Source organism: Corvus moneduloides, chromosome Z (assembly GCF_009650955.1).
Source record: "Corvus moneduloides isolate bCorMon1 chromosome Z, bCorMon1.pri, whole genome shotgun sequence".
Lineage (NCBI taxonomy): Eukaryota > Metazoa > Chordata > Aves > Passeriformes > Corvidae > Corvus > Corvus moneduloides.
The window spans coordinates 75,753,267-75,776,441 of NC_045511.1; the positions used below are offsets into that span (position 1 = coordinate 75,753,267).

Consider the following 23,175-nt stretch of genomic DNA (forward strand, 5'->3'; position numbering starts at 1 on the left):
TTTTCCTGTTTCCTGGCATCCAAGAGGCACAGAGCAGCAGAGCCTTGGGTTAACTGCTGTTGGAAGTAAAAAGTTTCAAGTGCTAAAAAATAATTTTTGTCGTGGGTAGACAGGATGGTGATGTGACTCAGGGTCAGATACTGAAAAATAATGAGCATTGCATGAGGTGCTGTGTCACTTGCATTTCTTGTTAAGGACAGGTGTGATCTGGTTGTAATGGTTACAGGTTATTATTGTGATAGCTGCTGACAGGACAAGGGGAATGGCTTTAAACTGAAAGAGTAGGTTTAGAGTAGATAATGGGAAGGAATTGTTCCCTCTGAGGGTGGGCAGGCCCTGGCACAGGGTGCCCAGAGAAGCTGTGGCTGCCCCTGGATGTGTCTAAAGCCTGGTTGGATGGGGCTTGGAACAGCCTGGGGTAGTGGAAGGTGTCCCTGCCCATGGGACAAAGATGAGCTTTAAGGTTGCTTCCATCCCAAACCATGCTGTGATTCAGTGATTTGTTTGTGGTGCTGCAGTGCTGCCTGATGTCCACAAACACATTAAACCAGCTCTGTTTATGACACATCCTCATTGAAATGGACGAGGGGACAGGGGTGCAAGTAAAAATAAATAAATTCTCTGAGAAAAATTTTATCTTTAAAACCTTGGGAGAAAACACTTTGAGGGATAGGGAAGGTTTTGAAGCCATATTTTTGGGCCACAGAGAGCTGTGCAGCACTATGAAGGAAATACACGTTAAAAGTGCAGCTCTGGGCTCCCCAGTATAGGGAAGACACCACCATACTGGAACCAGTCCAGCAAAGAGCCCCAAAATTGAGGCTTTTTTGCCTCAACTAAGGGTGTTTGATATACGAGGCAAGGCTGAGAGAGGTGGGATGAATCAGCCTGGAGAAGAGGAAGGTCAGTGGGATCTTCTAAATGTCCATAAATACGTGGTGGGAGGGAATAAAGAAATGGAGCCAGACTTTCTTCAGTACTGTGCAGCGACAGCACAAGAGGCAACAAGCACAAACTGATAGGTAAATGTTTCCAGCTAAACAGAGGAAAAAATATTCACTGCTATGGTAATTGAGCTCTGAAACAGGGTCCTAGAGATGCTGTGGCATCTCCATCCTTGGAGATAATCAAAACCCAAATGGAAACAATCCCCAGCAACCTGCTGCAGTTGACACTGCTGTGACCAGGGGGAATGGACCAGACAACCTCCAAAGGTCTCTTCCAGCCTCAGCTCTTCTGCCATATCCATGGTTCTCTAATGGAATTGAAGAAAAGTCTTTGGTTTTTTTAAAGCAATAGTTTTTTTTTCTCTATGCTTTGTTACTTTACTATTCAGTTGCTATAAATTAGTGAAATTTTTTGGTGTTCTTTTTATCTGCCAGCAGATTCAGTTTACTCTGCAGGTATCCTGCAGCATGGCAGGTGAAGAAGACTTCTTTTTGGAGGAGAAAAGATTCAAGCAGTACTGTGAAGACTTTGTTAAACATTCGCAGCAGATAGGAGATGGCTGGGAGTGGAGAACTAGCAAGGTAAAGCAATCAGAGTGTTAACTTTTAGAGACCCTTGATGCTCTTTTTGAGCTGTTGACAGCCACCACAAGCTGGAACATCCTTTAACGACACATGAAACAAATTTTTCACACAGCTGGTCTGAGACCATGATAGTGCATAGGTGTGTTGACATGAGGGTTTAGGCCAGTGCATGTGTTGAATAGGCTTGTGGATCTCTGAATCCTGGCCAAGCTATCAAAACCCTTTTTCAGCTGTGGGCAGGACCAGACCACGAACGTGAAATGTGAATGTGAAATTCAAGCCCTCCTACTCTGGGCAATTGGTCGTGGTTTTATACCCAAGGCTCACTTTAACCCTTTAGGCTGAAATAGCACATAGCCTGTATTCTAGATCCTTGGCTTAGTATTTTCATTACAATGCCTGCCAGTTGCATACAGCAACCAGAAGTATCTGCCACTATTAATGATCAGTTCTCATGATTTGCTGCTTCTCCATAACTTTCAAACCTCTACAATAATAATTACATATTGTTTCTAGGTCATTAATCAAAATTTTAAATAGCACAGGGCTAAGAGTAGTCTCAAAGGACCCCATTAGAATCACTTCTTTCATGATGATTTCCCCATTTTTTAAGTTACATTTGAGATCTGTGAATGAATAAATTTTCATCATATAGGATGAGTCAGATAAGTGTGGGATTATTTTAATTTTTTTTAATCTTCACTTGCGGAATCAACAGAGATCTTAGGGAATTCTGAGCGTGTATTGTTCCAACTTGGATGTTTATCAACCAAACATGTCTTTTGAAATTACACTGACAAATTCTGTTTTCTTTAAGAGAAATGCGTTTACTGTACATATTTTTTCACCTATTGAATTCTGTATGACTTCTGTTAGTTTGCTCAGGATAAGGTCAAACTAATATGGGTATAGGTACACTAATTAGCCAGTATATGTATTATAGTGTATAAATATGTATTAATACAGTATATAAAAATGTATTGTTAAGAGTATATGAAGACATTGATACATGCTGGCTTTCTCCAGCATGTAGGTTTTCATGTTCTCTTTTCTGTGTATTCTTTCTATTGTAGAAATTTTTTTTTTTTAGAGTTTAATGGCATTAGTGGTTTCCCATGCTTTCATGAATTTTGTGGAGTAAAGTCATGCTTTTTCCAGTGTATGCCATCGTTTTTATGTATGTAGTTGTACATTTGTATTTGTAACCCTTTCTTCACAGACAATCAGAATTTCAGTAAGAAGGAGAACCTTGGACTTAGATTTGTTCTGTTTAGGAGTTTTTAAAGGAGTGCAAATATTAGCCAAGTGTTACAATGCACCCTTTCTTACAGAAAACCATTTGAAACTTTAGATTTCAGTCCAAGGCTATATTTGTGAGGATTTATTCAACAAAGAAAGATGCTCTGAGCCTCTACTGGGAATTTAATACATAGGTCAAAGTCTGAACTTTCTGTGAAATAAGAAGCTTTTCTGAAAATAGCAGAATGAGATAGATTTTTGTTCTCATATAAAAAAATTCTAAGAGGGTTGTTTTCTTTTTTTAATGGGCCAAGTTGGCGACTCTGTGATTTCAGTGTGTGATAAAAACCTGGCCATGGAGACCATCCGTTTATAGTGTGGAGTCTGGGAAGAAGGGTTTTCCTCAACAAGATGTCTCATTGTCTTTTTGCCTTTTTTTTTTAACCAGTATATGTGTTGTGGGTAGTTTGGGGCACTCTTAATTTTGCTGATGTAATGCACTTGGATCCCATTCCTCATTCCTGATGCACGTGAATAGACCCATTGATAGCAGTGAGACCACACAAGTGAACCAGGCTGGTAGAACTGTGTTCCTGTGTTCCCGTGTTTTCTGTGGAGATTAAATTTAGATGATGAAATACTCATTGTTCTCGTGGAGCTGGCTCTTGGTGCACAAGCTCACATGGCCCAGGCAGAACCCTGTATTTATAGCTGTAAGTGAAATGTTCTAAATGATGTTATTTTTATAACGTGTTTTCTTGGTTTGAGTTTTTTTTTCCACCGTAAGAAAGCTGTAAAAAAGCCAGGAGCACCTCTGCTGCAGGAGCTGGAGGAGCTGAGCTTGGGTGGTGCCATTAGGGATAAGTAGTTAAATCTTGCTGTGGCAATCGAGATTTTATTAAAGCAAACGAGTCCCTGTTTTCTCTCTGCTTTTTGTTTGTTTCATATTTAGTGAGGTTAATCCAGGTAATCACACCGAAAGCTGCACTAGTTCCCTTTTGCTTATGATACAGCTGCAGTAGGAAGGGATTCCCTTTGCACATGTGTGGGATCAAGGTTCTGGCTAAAGCTTTGATTGATAGGGTTATAGAAGTGTACAGAGTCCAAAACACTGCCGAGTGCAACGGAATGGATGCTCCTCCTTCCTGCCTCCTCTGACACACAGCTATGAAACACAGAGGCTGCTGGCTCCAGGTCTCCATCCATCCATCCATCCATCCATCCATCCATCCATCCGTGTTTTTTCATGGTGCTCACAGAACGCGAAGGCTGTGTAGATTGACTGCACTCCTTTGGGGGGAAGAACCGGTTCAGGGAGCTGGAGGCTCTGTCCAACACTGCTCTGGCAAAGCTTGCTGTGCTGTGGGGCATTTCACCTCTGTGCGTGGCTGCAGTGCTTCCTCTGCTGCTCTTAGTGGGACAAATACCTGTGCAGGTATCTACTCTTGCTGACACCGTTGGGAAGCTCCACGAGGAGATACTTGAGAGGAGCAAGTAGACACTTCAGAGGGTGTTGAGAGTGAAAGAAATGGATTTTCTGTCACCAATTTAGGCTTGGTTTTTCTTTCACCATTCTCTGCACACTGGATTCCTCCATGCACAGGCTGTACTTGGCTCTGCAGCCAGGACCTGCAGAAAATTTGGTGGGTTCATGCTCTTAATGAGATTTATTGAAAAATAAGACATGCAGTAGGAGATGTTGTGAGCAATATAATTGCCTATGGTGTTGTTCATGCTTAAAAATCAATGGAAAAAATACATGTAGAGAGCATTATCCTTTTTCTTTATGAGTGAAACATGATCAGAACAAAGTAAACAGGTAGCTCATAGTAGATTTTGGAGTTACATATAATCTACAGTGTCTTTGGAAAGAGAGATCTAGTGTGTCAGTATAAAACCTGTGATGGTTTAAAGGTCAAAATAAATGGCATAAACTGTCAGCAATGACAGATTAACCAAAGACTTAAATCATAGTTAAATTTTCAGTCTGGTCAAGTAATTTAATGCTACGTTAATGAATTTTGTAGCAAGACTGTTTTGAATAGAATCCTTTTTCATCAGATGTTGTGCATATGCTCTCTGTTTGTCTAAAATAAAATGTAATGAAACAGCTAATAAACCCCCAATTTATTTGTTTCCTTTGAGAAATAAATTCTCGACATGCAACTACTGTTCTTTCTGTTCTGTACATGCTTTCTCCCTTTCAGAGTGTACCTGTTACTAAATGTTTTCTCTCCTCTTGCTTCTAATTAAGAGAAATAAAATGTGCAGGTAGACAGGCCAGTAATGCAGGAAAGCTCCTAAACCTTTCTTCTGCCACTCTGGAGTTGTACAAGGGCCCTTTACAGCCGTGGACTCTGTGGCCTGGGAAGCAGAATGATAAAATGGGAACTGGAGAAGGGACAGCTTCATCTGTTTTCTCTTACGTTTGACCTCAGAGGTGATCAAGAGAAGGAAACAAGTTGTGACTCTGCATACATAAATTCTGAAGTGGTTTTGCTTTGTTTTGTTTTCAGAACTTTGTAAAGTTAGAGGGGGAAACACAGCAAAACCAAACCATCCTTGCAAGAGCTGGGAAGTTAATCCTGGCGTGAATGCATTGAAATAGGTTAGAATCATTAATAACTCTTTGTCTCTTCATCACCTTGGTGCACTGCCTTCCTGTTCTTTGGCACTTACCCTGATCCCCAGGGAGCAGTTGTCTTATTCCATTAATAGCTGTATTAAACTTTATTTTTGCTGCTCAGGTCTTTGACTTCCTTCAACACCAAGAACTGGTGTAAACTATCTGTGAGAAGGTGCTGAGGAGCACTGCAGTCATCGGTACCTATAAAAAGACTTGGAGCCTGTGCCTAAATACCATGCTCTGTTTATTTTCTAGAACAGTGAAGGCATTTACCATTTTGGTTACAGAAAATTTCTTTTTTTCTTTCTCTTTTTCTGAACACAGGACCTTGGTGATGGTTATCTTAGTAAGACACACTTCCAAGTAAGAAATAGACACATCCCACCAGACCTTGAGGAGAAAAACAATGATAACACTGAACCAACGTTATTTGCGCATGTTGAAGTAAGTACAGATTTTTAAACTTTAGTGTTTATAAAATAAACAATCAAATCAAAAAGCACTATGCTAGTTAGTCCTTCCAGCAAGACTTCAGATCTGAAGTTATCAGTGGCTTTTAATTAGTTACCCTACAGTTACAGGAAAACTAATTCATACACCTCATTGAGGTGTACATCTGTATTGGTGATGAAAATTGGGAAGAAATGGAAAAGATTCCAGCATCCTTTATGTAGGTGTTATCCTCATAGGACAATATTTCTTAGCATGTTGATTCACTAATGTTAAGGAAATTTTTTTTGTGTGTGTGTGTTTGGAAAAAGATTAAACATCAAGATTTATTTATCTTAGAGTTAAATGTTCGTTAAAAGAATTAAGGAAAGTTTGAGGTTAATATTAATTTGAAGTGATATTTATTGAATAAGACTTTTATACTCAGTGGCTACTTTTCTACTGTGGAGCTGACTTAAGAGACTGAGCAATTCTTTGAAACTGGTGGCGGGCAATGAAATGGCCTTGGTGTTCCTGAAGGAGAATAAACATCTTTCTTCCAGAAAATTAAAACTGTTCATTAAACTCTGGTTGGACTGATCTGAATAATTATTTGCTTGTTTGAGTCTGCATTAGACCTCCAGATTATTGACTAATCAGGATATAAATGACAGGGATTCCCTCCCTTGTTATGCTGTTACCATAAATAAGAAAATAAATCTTGGATTATAATAGACTGAAAGCAATGTATTCTGTGTGTTATTAGCTATTGAATAGGTGGATGTGGTATACTTCGCAGTTACCTTTTTCTGCAATTCCTTTGCTTTTTTCATCAGCACTCTTGATTGCTTTTTTTCCCCCCACAGTGACTGGTACATTTAAGACTTTTCTGGTCTGAAATGAGTATTCTTTTGGCCTGGTTTCTGAAGGAAATGGCACTTAAAACAATTGTGCTATTAGTCTGTGATACAGTCATTTCTACTGATTTTTGAGCTCACTCACAGGTTTCAACTGCATTTTAAAGAAGGATAGATATCTAAGTCATTTAACGAATGGCTGAATTATTTTTCAAGTTTTCCCTTATATTGAATTCTGGTATTGTAAAAAGAAGGCTGATATCAGTGCTTCAGGGGTTGTTCTTTAATTGTCACTAACAACAGTGTTTGTATACTTCAGTCCTGACTTGTAACAGCAGATTACTGTTTATATTGAAAATTGCTTTTGATGACTGTGACCTTTTTTTTTTTTTAAATAATGAATCAAGTCTTCATTACAGAGTGCATTTTAAAAGAACATCTGTAAAAAGCTATTGAGTCCTTCTTCTGGAAAGAGGGTGTCAGTTATAGAAAATGTCATAGAACAGACTTCAGAGTCTCTAACATACTGAAATGGAGTCTTAAATACACCACAATATTATAATAAATAATACCCTGAAATAAGATTCCAGGCCAAGCTTTGTGATTTATCAGGATACTGAAGTGATTAGTCCTTGAGATAGTTTGAAAGATTTCTTTGTTTTGAACCACAGTAATGTGCAGGTTGGAAGGAGCCTCTTTGAGAAGGAGCCTTTGTACCTGTCGTGTAGGAGCAGTAAAGATGAGGAGTGAAGCAAGAGAAAGGTCTTAGAAAATTATGGAGGGTAAAAGACCATAAAAAAAGAATTATTTTTTCTCCCAAATATTCAGTGCCTAATAGAGATGGTGTCAAATTTACATTCTTCATTGAACTGAAGGGTAACCAGACTGTTAAAGTTATTTAATCTATCAAGTAGGAAAATGAAATTTGCTATGGATATGTAAAGTAAAGCTGTGTGTTTAGCACTAAGAAAGATGAAAATGGTGACTGTAGAGGGGTTACATTTTCTTCAGCACAGTAGTTCCTGTGTAAGATGCATGTTCTTTTTCACAGATAGTGAATGCTAGAGACCAATACCACTCTAATAACAATCTGTTATTTAAATAGGTGTTGCGTTTCGGTTTATTTTTTTAGTTTTAATACATGTTGTACCCATAAATCATATGGTATTATGGAACTACTGCAATGTGTTTGAGTAAGTTATTGAAATACATTCTGATGAAAAGCAAAAGTTGTGGTCTTGGTAGTTTCTTATGGCTATATGCATTCAATATTTATCTTTTTCTTTTTTTTTAAATGTAATACATTTTATTTTTATGTATTTGGAGTTTAAAGAAGCTCTAAATAAGAAATTAAACTCATTTTGGAAAAAAATGGCCATTGACTGATAGTTGCATATTTCACAATTTTCAGTTCCAGAATTACTGTTATGATCTCGATTTTTCTATATTTTGTTTCTGTTATTTGTATCTTATTGGAATATTTCCCTGACCTCCCCCAAGGTGTGATAGATACGATACATGTGCCTGTAATAATATAATTAACTACGAACAATAAGAAAGGAAAAATACGGAAATTAAGATCTAAGTAATCAACGTTCATAGTTAGGAACAGCCATTGTTGACAAAAATAAAAAAACTCTGTAGTGTGGAATATGCCAGGGCATAAGAGGCCAGAGGATTTTCCTCTCCTCATCCTGGAAATCCAGTTCAAAGGTTAGAAATAGAACATTAGTTTTGGCAGACAAGGTGAAAATTCAGAGGAAGATCAGAGACAGATTTTTGAAGTTGGGTGAAGTTACGGGAAAGTTATCCATAGTGAGGATTTAACTCCTGTGTAAGTGACTGAACCCAAGACACATCGAGAGGGGGTGATGTAGAATAAACCATAAATATGTCCTGTTGTAGTGGGGTACAGTTGGGATGATGAAACTGCAGAGAGGCAAAAATAATATTGTTCTACTCATTTTCAGTCTCTGAAGAGACACTGAAATCTAATGATACAATTAAGAAAATACACAAATAACCTGAAGTAGCTTTATTCAAATACGAAATTGATTATCAGTTATGATAGTATCAAAAATGTGCTAGTCTTACGGGATGTACTGGAAACCTAACCAGTTTACTTGGAGTTTGTTTCACCTCATTGATCAGTATGGACAGTTAATGTTTCCAGCTTCCCCTCTCATTGACTGGTATCTAAATATCAGGAGCCTTCCTGGTGAAGGAGTGATGAATAACTTCATAATCTGGTCTTTTCCACAGAGCAGTCTGTATTGTGTGCTGGTTCCATTTATACAAGTTGTGTTTTCATCTGAAAACCAAGAATAAAATTCTATGTGGGTTTCTTTCTGCTTATTTTAGATATCTGCAATAGAGAGCTTGTCACTTAGGTCTTTGTTTCAGCCTGAGGAGGTAAGAAAGCATTTTTGGGTATAAATCAGTTGACCTATTTTAGGTGTCTCCTCTAAGAGAAGATGAGTCTAAAAGTGTGTGTTTTTCTTCAGGGGTGATCAAGGGAAGCTACACGGTTAACCAGGCTGTAGGTGCCTGCATATTGTCCTGTGAGCCCCATACAACAAAACGTGGCTCTGGGCCCCTGGGAGCTGTGGGAATTTGTGCTGGTGACTTCACTGAGGCCGAGATTTCACTTTGGTGGTGAAGCTCATACTTGGTTGAGGATTATGTTTTGTAAAGTAGCAACTTACAGACGGTTTAAGCAAGTCTGTCTTTTTATACTTGTCATTGTCTCAGTTGTCAATCTGTTTATCTTAACGAGGTGCCTGGGGGATCCTGTCTTAGGCAGACCCTATTTGTCCATTTGCCATCCTCCTAGAAAAGGATTCACGCTGTTCCTCTGGTACACCATCCTCTGGTTTTTGTGGTTTTAGTTTAATCAAGATGTTCATTTCAACATCCTGATTGGTAAACAGAAACTACTAATGACATGTGACTGATGATAAATTTTAGGCCAAGTTGGTTGAGGATGCCCTTCTGACCAGTGAGATCAGATTCAGTCCCTTGGATATGAGCTGAAGAGCCATAAACCTTTTAGAGTCTCTTCCAATAGAATAAAAATAGCCTGAGATGCAAAGGAAGGGACAGATAGAAACACAAGGGCGCCATTTGAAAATTCTTAAGTTGCCATTTTGTTCTGGTTAAATTTTTATTGAATCAGTTGTTGTCTTTCTGAGCTGCTCTGACTTCATGCCAGCTGAGTGTCATCTGTACTTTTCCACAGACAGCATAAATCTTGTGTAACCACCATAAAGCGTTCTGGCTAATTCAACAACAATCTTCAGTATGTATTCTCTCTTGATCCAAATCAAATCTGTCCTCTCAGGACATCTGTCAGGGTCTTTATCAGTGAACATGGGACTGTGTCTTCTTTTCTGGCAAGGACAGAACAGTTACATACATTACTGCATGAATTGTTGATAAGGTAAAAAATACTGTGCAAGATTCAAAGTGAAGGTAGTTCTCCTGCCTCAAAGAGCTTACACTCTAAAAGAGTAAAATGGGAAAATCTGGATTCACTTTATGCATTCTTTTTGTTTTTGTTATTCAAATAGCCCAAGGGAAGCAATAACTTGGAGTAATAATTCTCAGTGTGTGGTTTGTCTCAGCTCCTCTGGGTATTGCAGAAGAAGTGAGTCAGCATGGAACCATTCCTGGAGCTGGAGCCATTGCCACTTTGTACGGGAGTGGGCAGGTTGGGAATGCTGAGAGTCTGTTCATACCTGATATTGCCTTTGGAAAATGAGCGCTGAACCCCAGCAAACACGCTGGCGAAGTTATGCGTTTGCTGTATCGTGGGCTCCACCTTTGCTGGCAGTTGTTCATGAGTGTTAGTGAAGATCTGCCTGATGGGGGATGTGGGAACGAGTCTGACATCTTTCTTAAACGTCCTAATTCCATAATTTGCTGTTCAGCTGTGCTTCTAAGTTTGTAGCAAATAGAAAATTACAATTTTTAGCAATTATTAATCATTTTTTCTCTAAACGCATCCAGTATTTTTACAGTTGGGAACAAGTCTTTTTTCTTTTTTCTGTGCAAAAATAAATAAGATGAATACAGTGTAAACATTTGCATAACCACAGTATTTGTTGGATGGTTAAGTGAAAACCCAGCAAACAGTGCTTAAGGAGAGAAATGTAAATACATTTAATAGAATCCAGCACTCACTGCAGGAAACAATGGAAGTACCTTAGCAAAGAGGGAGAAAATCAAGTATTACATACCTAAAACATCAGATTGTAGGGAATGTTTTGAGCTCATGAATAGTGGAGTTGCTCATGTACCAGCACCATTTTCAAATGTCATGTCACAGAAATGAAACCCCAATGGAGACCTGTAAAAAATAAATCAAGAAACCACTTATGCCAAAGAGTTCTAAAGTGTGTTGCAAAACACAGTGAAGATCCTTGTGATTTTGCTTAAAAATGTATTAATCTGAAAGTGGAATTAGCCTTTATTAAACCGCAGGAAAATATGCCAGTGTGGATTTTATTAACTGTTGTTAATAAAAAGAAATGCTTGGCAAAATAACGGCATTGTTTAGAAATACCAAGGCTGGAAGAAACTTTGGTGCAGACATTACACCCCTTCCTCGAGCTGGAGAGCCCTCAGAAAAGAAGAATGGTGACAGAAGCTACCTGAGTCCCAATCCTGATTTTGGGCTCCTTCTTTGATGGGATGCCTGGGTCTTCAGGGAAGAGGCTCAAATGCTTCTGCTCCTGTAAAGTTCTGGAGGCACAGGAAGTTTTTGTCTCCCACACACAGACCTTTGTGCATCGTTTTCTGCGTGTCGCGTTGGAATCCTGGCAAATCTTGTTAGCAGTAGTTACATTTAGTTTCCAACAGCTTTGATGACATGCTGTTGGCTTGACTGTCGTAGTGGGTGGTGGGACCCTGATCTGAGTTCTCTATCTTGCACATTCTTTGATGGCTGTTCTGTTTTACCCACTAATAACTTTCCACAAATCTTAGGAAATACATCAAAAGCAAGTATATAAACTAATTATGACGCTTTTGGGAGAGCTGAAGGACCACTTTTTGCGACCTCCAAAAGTGATTCATTTTCTGTTTAGATGTTAGCATGGGGTGATTTCTACTTTTTATCTGCCATCTTGGTATTCAGAGCTGTCACTTAATATTAGCAAATAAATGCTACATCAGACACAGGAAAAGATGCTCTAATTCAGGTTTGGTAAGTGAATGTGACAGTTTAGTTGGAGTTACTGTGGTTGAAGGCATGATGTCATTCCAGCAGAATGTCTTTCTTCTGCAGTAAATAAACATTCATTTCCTGTGGAGCACGCACTGAGGCTGTGGGAAGTGAAGGTGATTTTTCCAGAATCTGGACTTTGAGAGAGCAGTAATACCAGTGACAAAACTATTTATAAGCTCATCCTTTTATCCTGGTGATCCTGTGTTTTAGATATTAAGAAGGGGTATTGTTGTTTTGTTTCCATTTAGTGCATTTTCTCATGACATCCAGAAAGGTGTTTTGAAATATGTGTGTGGTGGTTTTTTAGAGCATCTAGACAAGATCAAAATCAGAGTAAAGTATTTACACTTTTTAAATTCTTCAAGTTAAAATTTAATGAAATAATTCTAGTTTGATTTAATGTCATAAATGTACGTTCTGGTGGGGTTTCGTTGTGCAGTAAGTCATTATTATGAGATTGTAAGAAATAATTTTTAAAAATTGTGCCAGAGTGGACTTGAACTGTGGTTGTCTTCCCACAGAAGATGAACTGTGTGTAATTGCATATACAGCAGCAGTATCAGAGATGTGTAGGCCACACAGTCACTCACCTACGTGGGTTGTGTGCTTCCCCTCTCAACTTGATGGGTTAATACGATTTTTTACAAGTCTTGGCGACTCTTCCATCAAATGTTTGGATGCTTGGCATGTCTTGATAGCTGGGCAAAACATCAGGAGATCTCAGCTTCTGCAGTTTTATCAATGGAAAGGCTTGTGAGAAATTAAAGTCTGTTTTTCTGTTTCCAATTTAAAAAATATTGCTGCTGTGGTCTTAATAGGAGAGATGGTTTTGAAAAAAGACATTTTTCCTTTGTTGTATTGTTCAACCACTCTCTCTCCCTCTTCTTTTCTCCTCCAAAAAATGTTCAGAATGAGCTGCCATGAATGGAGGAGGTACTGAACTGATGGCTGTGTCAACAGTGCTTATGTTGGCACATTTGGCCACACCTTGGCTTCCTTTTATGTTATTTAATATATTGAAACTAGTGCATGTTGTAACACAATACCACTGTGACATTTCCTACACATGCTGTATGCCTGGGGATGATGGGAATGAAGAATTTGAGGGGGTCTAAATTCCCCAAATTCTATGCATTTTAATATCAAGACATACTTTAGGATGCAGTAGAACGCAGCTCATACTGGTCATAGTTCAGAGTTGTTTAAGCACCGAGGTACACACATTGCAAAAGGATTTTTCTCCAAAAAAAGCACATGCATTGAAATGTGATGTTAAATATCATAGAAAGATCAATGTTAACGTTGTGGCATTCCTGAAAGCAAATCTCCAGTGTGTTTGTAACAACCTGACTGTGCCAGGTGTAGATTAATTTTATAGATAAATATGCATTTTCAAATACTTAATGACATTAACTCGCAGACGAAAGACACTACACTGTCAATACTGTTTTACCACAACAGAAACAAAATCACAATCTGGTCAATTGTTAGCATTTTATTTTTAATGGTGAACCTCAAAACACTTCACGTTTCCAGCCTTGCGTATATGCCTGCCTTTGTTTCTCTTAAATTAAATTGTACTGGTTCAATGTTACACTCTAATTTTCTGGGGATGATGATGCTCATCTGTATTGGAACAATGCTTTTATTTTGGCCAAGTGCCTGTGTTTTTAGCAGTGTCATATGATTATCTTTCAGTGTGTTTGGATTGCTCGCCTGCAGCGCACAGGTCGTGTTGGCTCGGAGTGAATATTGCAGATTTAGGGCCTCAGAGTGGCTTCCTGAGAACCAGGCAAAATGGCCAAACTTCCATATGTTGCTGCTTTGTGGAAAATTCATGGTTATTGTCCTTTTAGCTGTGAGGTCCAACTGTGAGTTTTGTTTCCTTCCCAACACCATCTCATTCTCATTGTCTCTGACCTCTCAAGATACATGAAAAAATCCTTTTCTCCCCTTTGTTACAAAGAATGGTTGTGACTTTCTGCTCTGGAAAAAGATGCAGTCTCATACTTTTTTTTCCCCCTGCATGATAAGGTTTTCCTTGCCATAAACCTTTCTGTTACCCTTATTAATTAAGAAGCTTACACTGCTGGGTTTGTGTTAATATTGTAAATAAAGCGATTTAGCTTTTTTGTTGCGATCAGAATGTGACGTTTCTTAAGAAAATTATAGACTTATATTGTGTTATCAGTGTGTGATTTTGAGGTCAGGTCCTTTCTAGATATAACTAAAGAGCATCGAAGTTCACTGAGACTTAGGAACTTGTGGTGCTGGGAAATGTGTTCTAGAGTTAGAAATTATTTTTCACGAATCATAAAAATAACTTACCTTTCCCCATATAGACCAACACACAGAGAGGAGACACCGCTTTTTTACTTTGTAGGAGTCAAGACTTAATATGTATAGTTTAAAAACTTGTCTATATTTAAAGTATGTATATAACATAAGACTCTTCTCATACTGCAGTGGTACTCAACATGATGCTGCCAATGCAGAGTGTTAAAATTTGGTACTAATGAGATTATGAATGCCCCAATTTCAAAATTGCTATTCTGGTTTACAGCAGAAATTAATTTGGTTCTGTCAATTTATATGAGACAGGTGTTTTCCTGAATGAGCAAGACAATAGATCATTAATACAGAGCAGGTTTTTTTCACTTGAATTCAGCTTGTTAATGTTGTGTAATCTTTCTGCCCTGGTTTGCCAGGGACTAGTTCAGGCAGCACTTGGACGTGCTCACTGACTTATTTAAATGAGACTCGCTTCTACTGAGTGCAAGATACTGAGAGCACATCCTGAGCACAGGGGACATTAATGCTTGGGAGTGGAAAATACACTGTGGGCATAAACGGGTGTCTGTAATGGGGAGTATTTAGCTTAATGGGTGGCTTTCTCATGATGATCTGTGGTGGTAGCAATGAAAATGAGTTATTTGAGTTGACTCAAACATCTCTTACCACCATTTTGCTCTGAATTCTGAGGAAGGTATAATGCCATGCACTAAATAAGATTTAAGTTTGCTGTTTGAAGAGGAAAACAATAAAGTGTAAGAACTCGTTGTGATCATGAGATAAGACGTTTTTCTCGGATAAGTGATGAACAAAGTTGTGGAAAGGCAGATGTGTCTAGTATGGGAGAGAGAAATCTGAGAGACAAAAGACTTGTGCTGTAGGTCATACTTTATAACATAAGCTTTGTGTCCATCTAGTGATTTTTGTAATATGATCATTAGTGTTTCCATCTGTATTTTGTGTTTTTCCCTATTTGATAGCTTGCCAATAAAATTTCTTTCCCAGACAGCTGAACCTAGCTTGCAGACTGACAGGGCACAAAAAACCCCCCCCCACCTTCAAAGGAAAGCACATTAAAAAGCTTAGAAATCACCAGAAAGCGTTAACGGCTCTGTTGGCTGTTACACAATGGGATGCAGGAATTGCAATAATGTTCTCTTCCATCTGGTGCCTGCAAACTTGCTGTTTTCGGAGGCATTCACTGCTGTAGCAAACTGTTCACTTATTCATTCTTGTGTAGTTGCCCGTGATTCTTTGGAAAAGACTTAGGTTGAAAGCGGCTCAGTTCTTTGTTGCAGAAGTGCTCAGTGTCAAACATATTACAAGAAGATGTCAGTCCAAATGCAAATATCATCAGCTCTCAAAGCCTCTCCGCATGTTGTGTATATTTGGAATGTGCTGTGAAGGTGTAGTCCCAGGAGCGAGGGTCTTGACTGACAATACTTAAAGGAAAATCATGCGATATCTGTGCCAAAACGTCTATCTCAGGCTGAAATTTCAATTTCCGCTTTAAATTTCCTGGCTTGTGTTAGCTAACATTACAGCCTTGGTTTTCCTTCTTTTCTTAGGATCTGTGTGGTTATTTTCTTTGTTGCATCTGGACTGGTTAATTTCAGGACGGTGAGATAGCAACTGACTGGAAGGTGTTACTCTGAGAGGGAGGAATGGTTTAAGGAACTAAAACAAGTGAAGACACAGTTCTTATTGCCAGACCATGAGATAAAGGAGTTCATACATAATTTTTGAGCACAAACCGTGAAAAAATGTCCAACTCTTGGTCCTCCCTGAACATCTGAAGTAACTATGTTCATACAGCAACAGTCTTTGGTGATGTTTGTAGTGAGATGGGCTAGCCATCACCTATCATACATTATCCTACCCCAGAATTTAAATTTGTCTCTTCATTCCTGCGGTATTGAGCAAGTAAATGGGCTTATTAATAGTTTTCCTGAAAGTATTACAGGAATTCCCAGCATTCTGCCCGTTTTAGTTGAATGTTATGTAATGATGTACATTTATGGAAATCTTGTGTTGCTTTCAAAAATCGTGAGCAGAATTGGGGTGCGTTGAGATGACCTTGGAAACCTTCATTTCAGCATGTGTACATATCCAGGTGCTGTACGGTGTGCCTTTGTCCTTTCTAGCTTTTTTCCTGGAAGGCTTTGGTGCTGCCTGCGCTGATGTGACCGTGGTAGTTGTGTGTGGGATCTGACACTGCTGTAATTCCATGTGCTGTGGGTGCAGTGGCTCAAATACCAGCCACCAGATCTGCTCTTGAGGGCCTCAGGGCTTTTAGGATGAAAGCTTAGCTCTCAAAGGCAGGTATGTGGGAGCCAGTGGTTATGCCTCTTTTTGACTCAATTCCTTTGCAAATGCTCTGGAGATCACTGTAGAGTCAGTCTGTTGGTCACCACAGTGTGCTTTTGAGGTCGTTTGCCAGTTCTTTTGTGCTTTTGAGTATCTCTAAATAAAGATCTTATCTGCTTGAGTTCAGCCAGCAGCTGTGCAGATGTGGGCTGGATAGATGGTCATGGCAACCTTCAAAACCAGTTATTTCTTCCCCAGCTAAGTTGGAATTTCAGCTCTGATTAAATGAATCTGAATTAAGTGTCTAGCTTAAGCAAACTGAATTCCATCTTTCAGCTTTTTTAGTGCTTCAGTTAGTGCTTGTGAAACATTTGTTTTCCTTCCTGTATGCTCAGTGAAATCCATACTTCTGGGATGTTAGTAGGTAATACTGATCTTTTTGGAAGGGAGGTGTGTCAGAAGAATTAAGTGTTGTTATTTGGGCCATGCAATTTCCAGCAGTTCTGGAGCCTGAGGCGGGTGTCTGAACTGACCTGGTCCTTGGCAGCAGTGGGTCCTTTGCCTCTCTTCAGCAGAAGCTTCTGAGCACAAGACGCTTGGGAAAAATCAGGCCACATAGGCACTTAAAACAGAACAATGCCAATTCGAGTGAGAATCTCTGATTTTGAAGGTGTTGTCCAAGATTTTGAGGCTAAGGCAAAGTTAAGTGTCTTGAGTAGTTGCACAGGTTTGCAAGAAAGAACACAAGAGCTAGGAAAAGCTTTCTAAATGAGATCCTGAAACCAAGTAGGATGCATGGAATATATTGAAACATCTCCTTTGTAGCATTCTTGTCTTTCAGCAGAGTCACAGCATGTGTTCTAGTGCATGTTTAATGTATGTTTAATTAGTCCAGTGTTTAAGATGCAGAAGTGCAGTTAAAAATTGAAGAGAGTATTGAGTCAAAATTTTGATCCCATGGTCTGGTATTGGCTAGAAATACTTAGTTCTCAAAAAAAAAGTATTACTACTGCTGTTACTGCTATCCATTTAAATACAAATGGCAGACACTCTAATGAATTTCTAACTTTTAAAATACTTCTAATTGCTGCCTTTTGTTAGATGCTTAATTTCAAATTCCCCAGGTCTTGTTCTATATTTTAGAAGGATAGAAACACCGTTGCTGTTTAACATCAGATGTAGTTTTTGTGTAAACCATAATTGCACAAATTTGAATTCTAAGAGAAATGTTAAACATTGGAAGGATGAGTCTGCAAAAGGTCTGCTGTGCTAAGGTTAGCAAGGTATAATACTTTTCTTTGGATTGTGCTAGAAAACCTGTTTTGATCTGTTTTTCTGTGATGTGTGCTTCAGTCTCTGCCCTTGCCCCTTCTCAGAAATTCATCTTTCAGTGGAGTGATGATAACCACATTTGAGCAAAGTTTTTTAAAGATAATTAAACTCCTGCAAGTTTTATGGAGGTAAGTGGCTGAGTGGAGGACAGGGCATGAAAGTTCTCTGCCTGAGGTAACTTACTGTGTGCCAGAGAATCCACACGACAAAGGCCTTTGTAAACGTCCCAGCTGCAGCAAGAGCCCTCTCCTTCCTTGGGCCTAACACTTGATGCAGATCTGAAGGAAAGAAAAATCAGCCGGACTAAACATTTCTAAGTAATTCCAGGTAATTCTGGGCTTACAGTATTTAGCAAGCAACTTGATAAGCAGCTTCAAAATATTTTGTCATCTGAATTAGAGGCAATACAAAAAAATAAATATGAATTGATTGAAGAGCTATGCTTGCATAAAAAAAAAAGACTGCTTTTTTGCTATTGATTTCCCTCCCCTCTTTCCACAAGTGGCTGTGCTTTGGGAAGATAGAGAGAGCATTTGATTAAATGTGAGTAAAGGCACCCTTGTATTCCTGGCACAATATGCAAAGTACATGGATATTAAAACCTTGCATTCTTTGGTGAAGCCCAGCTTACCTGTAGCTGATCAACATCTGTCCCTGTGAATGGCAGATTTAAATGCCTGTGAACAGTAAGGATACCTTGGCAAGGTATTTTTTTTTCCACTGTTAACCAGATTTGTGGTATTAAACTTTATTTCCTGCTCCAGGCTTTTTACCTCATCTACCAACTCTACTGATTTTCTTTGTCTTTCCATGGAAAGAGCTGCCACAGTAGGATCTCATTACAGAGTTTCATTTCAAACCCATCTCTAGAAATACCTCTAAAAGTAACTAGACTTTAATGTTCTTTTTTTAAAAAAAGTCTTTCTGAAGGCTGAGATAATACTGTGACAGAAATCTTGGTAAAAAAGAAGAAAGAGAAAAATAACATGAGTGGAGTGGTTAGTGATGTTTGTCAGTTAATGTGCTTCGTTACCTTCAAATGAAATCCCTGTTTGGGTATACTTAGTTTTCTGGAAGGTCTTCTCACACTATTTCAATTAGCTGGTACTTTCAGATTTTGTCCATTGGTATTTTAAACTGTTTCTGAGAATTCACTTTGTTCTTCCAAGGCAGCCCTGGATCACAAATCTCATAACCAAACACCTGTAGCAGGTGTTTGGTTGTCTGGTTTTTCAGCCAGGTCTGGGAATCTTGCTGTGATGAGCTGTTCCCTTACATGTGTGAAGTCCTTCATAAAGGACAGCCCTCCTCAAAGATGTAAATAATATGTAATTAAAAAGCATAATCAGTTTTCTTTAGTGATTAAAGAACATTTAATGGCCACGCATGAATAATACAACAAAGTCCTTAAGCAAATCAAATTAGAATCATGTGCCTCAAAGTTTTTAAAATAATAATTATTAAGAACTGAACACTTACACTTTGAGCTGAACTTATTAATAATTTGTAGTCATACAGGGAGGGAGTGAATGGATGAATAGAAAGAAGCGTGAAGAGTAGGAGGGAAGTGAGCTGATGCAATACTTTGGTAAGGAAGGGGATGAGCCCATTCTAGTGCTTTACAGACTTTTTTTAGCAACTTCTTAATGCCAGAAGTCAGATTGCAAACAGTTTAATTTTCAGCATCAGGAGAGCAGAAGGGTGGGTTTTCCCTGCTTTTTTTGTTTTTTTTCTTTTCCCCTGTCCATTTTTTGAACTGTCTTTTACTTAAGTTTTCCCCTACCACTATCAAAAAACCAGATATTAAAAAATTTATTTTTTCTGACTGTAGAGTAGATAACAGCTATATTCAGCTGGTCCTGAAGCAAAATATTTCTTCTTAAATAGTATGAAAAATACAGAAAGCTTCTTCAACATTTCTTTCAAAAAATAGGTTAGGGAAAATAGCTGTTGCAGGACCAGAACTCAGTTTGAGAGGATTTACAACTTTTTAGTTTAAAAAGAACAGCTGAAACAAGTTTTGAGTGTGTCACTAATCGGATTTGAGGTCAGACTTGTACAGTTATTTTTCCCCACTAATCTTGTGCAAGTGGCTTTTTGATAACTATGGCATTATTAAATTTAATTACTATTCTGGTTATTATTTCTAAAAATGGTAAGCGTCTTTGGCATTTAACAGCTGATGGATTTTTCTCAGCAGTTGTGTTTCTTTATGAGCAAAGCCTGAAACTCTTTCAGACTTGGTTTTAGCATGTAGTAAGAACTACAGAACAGCTGGCTTGAGGAAACAGGCTTGAGAGGATATATCATTAATTGATTCTGTTTAAAATAAATAGATGGACAATTTGAGTGTTTATGTTTCTTAATTTCCAAAGGGCAAATTTTAATTTCTGGAAAAGGTTTAATGGTTTTGACTGAAGCACACTTCACCTTTCTTCAATCAGATGTGTAGGATAGTCTGAGAAGCAGCCATTCTACCAAGATCATTAGGAAAAAAAGCAACATTTAGAAATGGCACAAAAGTATAGCTTAGGCTTTTTAGATTCAAGAATTTCCAGAAAGAGAACGTGCTTTATATATGGAAAATAGGTCTGAAAAGATGCTGAGACAAATACCAGAAGGTTATTGAACCCTGCATATAGCAATATTAAAGGAAGAGAAAAAAGCCCAGGGAAAAGATTGCAGACAAAATTATATTTGACTCTGTTCACCAGGTAAACAGAAATAAATTCCTATTTCCAGTAAAGATTCAGACAAGGTAGGATGTCTGGTGAGGATGGTCTGATGAGTAACTACTGTAGACAGTAGATACTTCAATCAAGGGGGAAACAATTTTTGAGAGGAGATCATGAAGAAGAAAGTAGGAAATAACTTCTACCCTAGAATTTCTGTCAGGTGTCAGAAATCTGTTGGGTTTTGGATTTGGTTTTTTCTATTTCAAAAGGCAAAAAGCTATACATTTATTAGTCTAGCATCAGTGGTATTCAAAGTTTTTGAAGGAATTATTAAGACTTAAGTTAAGGTTGAATATGGAAATAGGATGGAATGCAAGGTGGTGTTACAGAAGGTAGTGGATGTATTGAACCATTACCTATCATTTGGCAAAATAACTGAGTTACAGGACAAAGAAAATTTAGTGCTCCTAATCCATGTAGCGTTTAGCAAAACTTTGTATCAATGGCCCACAGGAAAGCAAAGCTGTGTGATAATACCACAAAAATTCACCCTCAGACAAATCTCGTATTTCAAGTTGCAATTGCAGGACAGGGAGTAGGAGAGAGTTAATGAAATTTGCTGATGGCAAAATATGCGGAGGCATTGTCAATACAGCAGAAGGTAGGAAATTCCTGTGGAGAGAACCAGAGGAGCTCGAGGACTGGCACAACAGAACCAGGATGAAATTTAGTGGTGCAAAGTATAAGGTCATGTACTTGGGGAGTACGGGTAAGGTAATGCTGCTTCAGAAGCTCGTGGCTCATTATCTGGAAATGACTGAGGCGGAGAAATAAATGGATGTTTTAGTTGATCATAGGATTACTGTGAACTGCTCATGGGCATGAATGAAATAAAGACAGGTTTAGGTTCTGTCTGGGTGTTGCTCTCTGATGGAGTTGGTATTAAACAAGGATGTTGAGGACTTGTGCGTCGTGTTGTATGTTTAATTGCAGCTACTCCCGCTGAAATAAAAATAAAGATAATTAAAATATAATAGATCTTTTGTGTTGATTGGAAAAATCAGAAGAATTCTTGTTTAGTGTTAAAAAAAGAAAGGCTGAAAGAAGTATAATTTATCTCTGTTAATAGATTGGGCAAAAAAGGTTTGAAATGCCAAGGAATGAAAAAAAAGCTCCTTAAACTAAACTATGATGTTGGCATGGGAATTTACAGTTATAAACTGAACTTGGATAAACTTGCGCTAGAACCAGAGAAGTGAGATGCTGAAATAGCTTTCCAAAAGGAGCAATAGTATCCTGAAGTCTGTTAATTTGCAGATAAAACAATATAAATATAGAAAAAGCCATTCCAGGATGTTTGGTACCTGTGGTAACGAGATACTGACCTTAATCACCCAGCAGGTCCCTTGGCCTCCTGTTTCATAGATCACTGTTCATTTGTGTTGTCCATGGCTGCGGTGGAAGATGCACATTTAGAGTTAATGCCTTTGTTTATATGTAAAATCAGATTTTGCAAGGCTGCTTGGAGAGCAAGGAAATCAAAGCAGAGATTGCACAAGAATGAATATTTTCCCTGTGTGAAACAGGACCCTCATCTTTACATAGCTCTGTGATTCGGCCTAGATAAGAGATCCTGAAAGCCTGGGATCTGATTATGAGAGTGTGTGATTGTCAAAATCCCTCAGATTTTATTCTTTTAAAAAGCTGTCTCCCAGGTTCCGTTTTCACGTGAAGTTCAGCTAGGAATTTCGTCTTTTATGTCCTGATGGATTAAAGGGTGCTGCAAGGTTAGTAATTTATTTCACCTTTGCAGCCAAGCTTTGTCTTGAAGCAGAGAAACACTCTGGTCTTTAAAAATGCCGTTTTTAATGACACACAATTTTAGATTATTCATAGCTTTAGATTTTTACCTTTTCCTTGGTAATCTCTAATCCAGCTTTGTTACCAAGAACATAGTGTTTTCCTTTCCTGGGTGGAATTTGTTTTCATTTGTCAGTCATTTGGTGTTGAAAAGGAGCAGAACTGACGGACAGTCTTCTCCAAAGAGAGTGTGTTGTATGAAAGCAGCAGGGATGTACAACTTGAGAGAAGTTTGGGGTTTTCTGGAACTCTGCAGGAGTGCTGCCAACTGGAGGGGTCCACAGGCACCTGGTGTAGCTGCTGAGTGGTAGGAAAACACCCTGGCAGTATCTGTGCAGAGTGCCTTAGTTGAGGTTTATACTGAAAAAAAAAAAAAAAGAAGCTAACCCTGATGACAGAATTACAGTTTTATGTGATAAAATCTAATACTAATGTGCTCTTTTTAGGTTAATTTTGTCTGAGTGACTCAGACAGTTTGCAGTTGTGATTGGCAATCAATAGCAATAATATGAACACTGTCATGTTTCCTCATGGAAATGAGAAGGCTCGGAGCAGACAGTGTAATTGTTTGCTTTTCTGCACAGGTACAGATGTGATTGCACTGCTCTTTTTCAAAGGAACAAGTCTGTGGGACTAAACTTATTATGTAAAGGACCAGGGACAAAGAGGGAAATGTAAATATAAAATAGAATGGGCATTGAATACGTCATGCTAAACATTGGCAACTCAACAGATTCTAACCTTATACCTTAAAACCAAATTAAAATCTGTAATAACTTTTTTTTCACTTCCTAACATG

General features: G+C 38.4%; 1 protein-coding gene across 5 annotated transcripts in view; it reads left to right on the plus strand.

The window, feature by feature from the left end:
- The first annotated feature begins 452 nt into the window (after nt 1-452).
- ATG10 (autophagy related 10) overlaps nt 453-23,175 on the plus strand; it is a 61,286-nt gene continuing 38,563 nt past the window's right edge. For 4 of the 5 annotated variants that reach the window (XM_032096395.1, XM_032096399.1, XM_032096398.1 and 1 more), the window contains exons 1-3: nt 453-1,529; nt 5,722-5,841; nt 9,045-9,095. In XM_032096395.1, coding sequence (XP_031952286.1) covers nt 1,416-1,529; nt 5,722-5,841; nt 9,045-9,095 — 285 coding nt within the window. In that variant the 5' untranslated portion in view covers nt 453-1,415. The remainder of the gene's footprint in view (nt 1,530-5,721; nt 5,842-9,044; nt 9,096-23,175) is intronic. The other variant, XM_032096396.1, reaches the window with a different exon arrangement.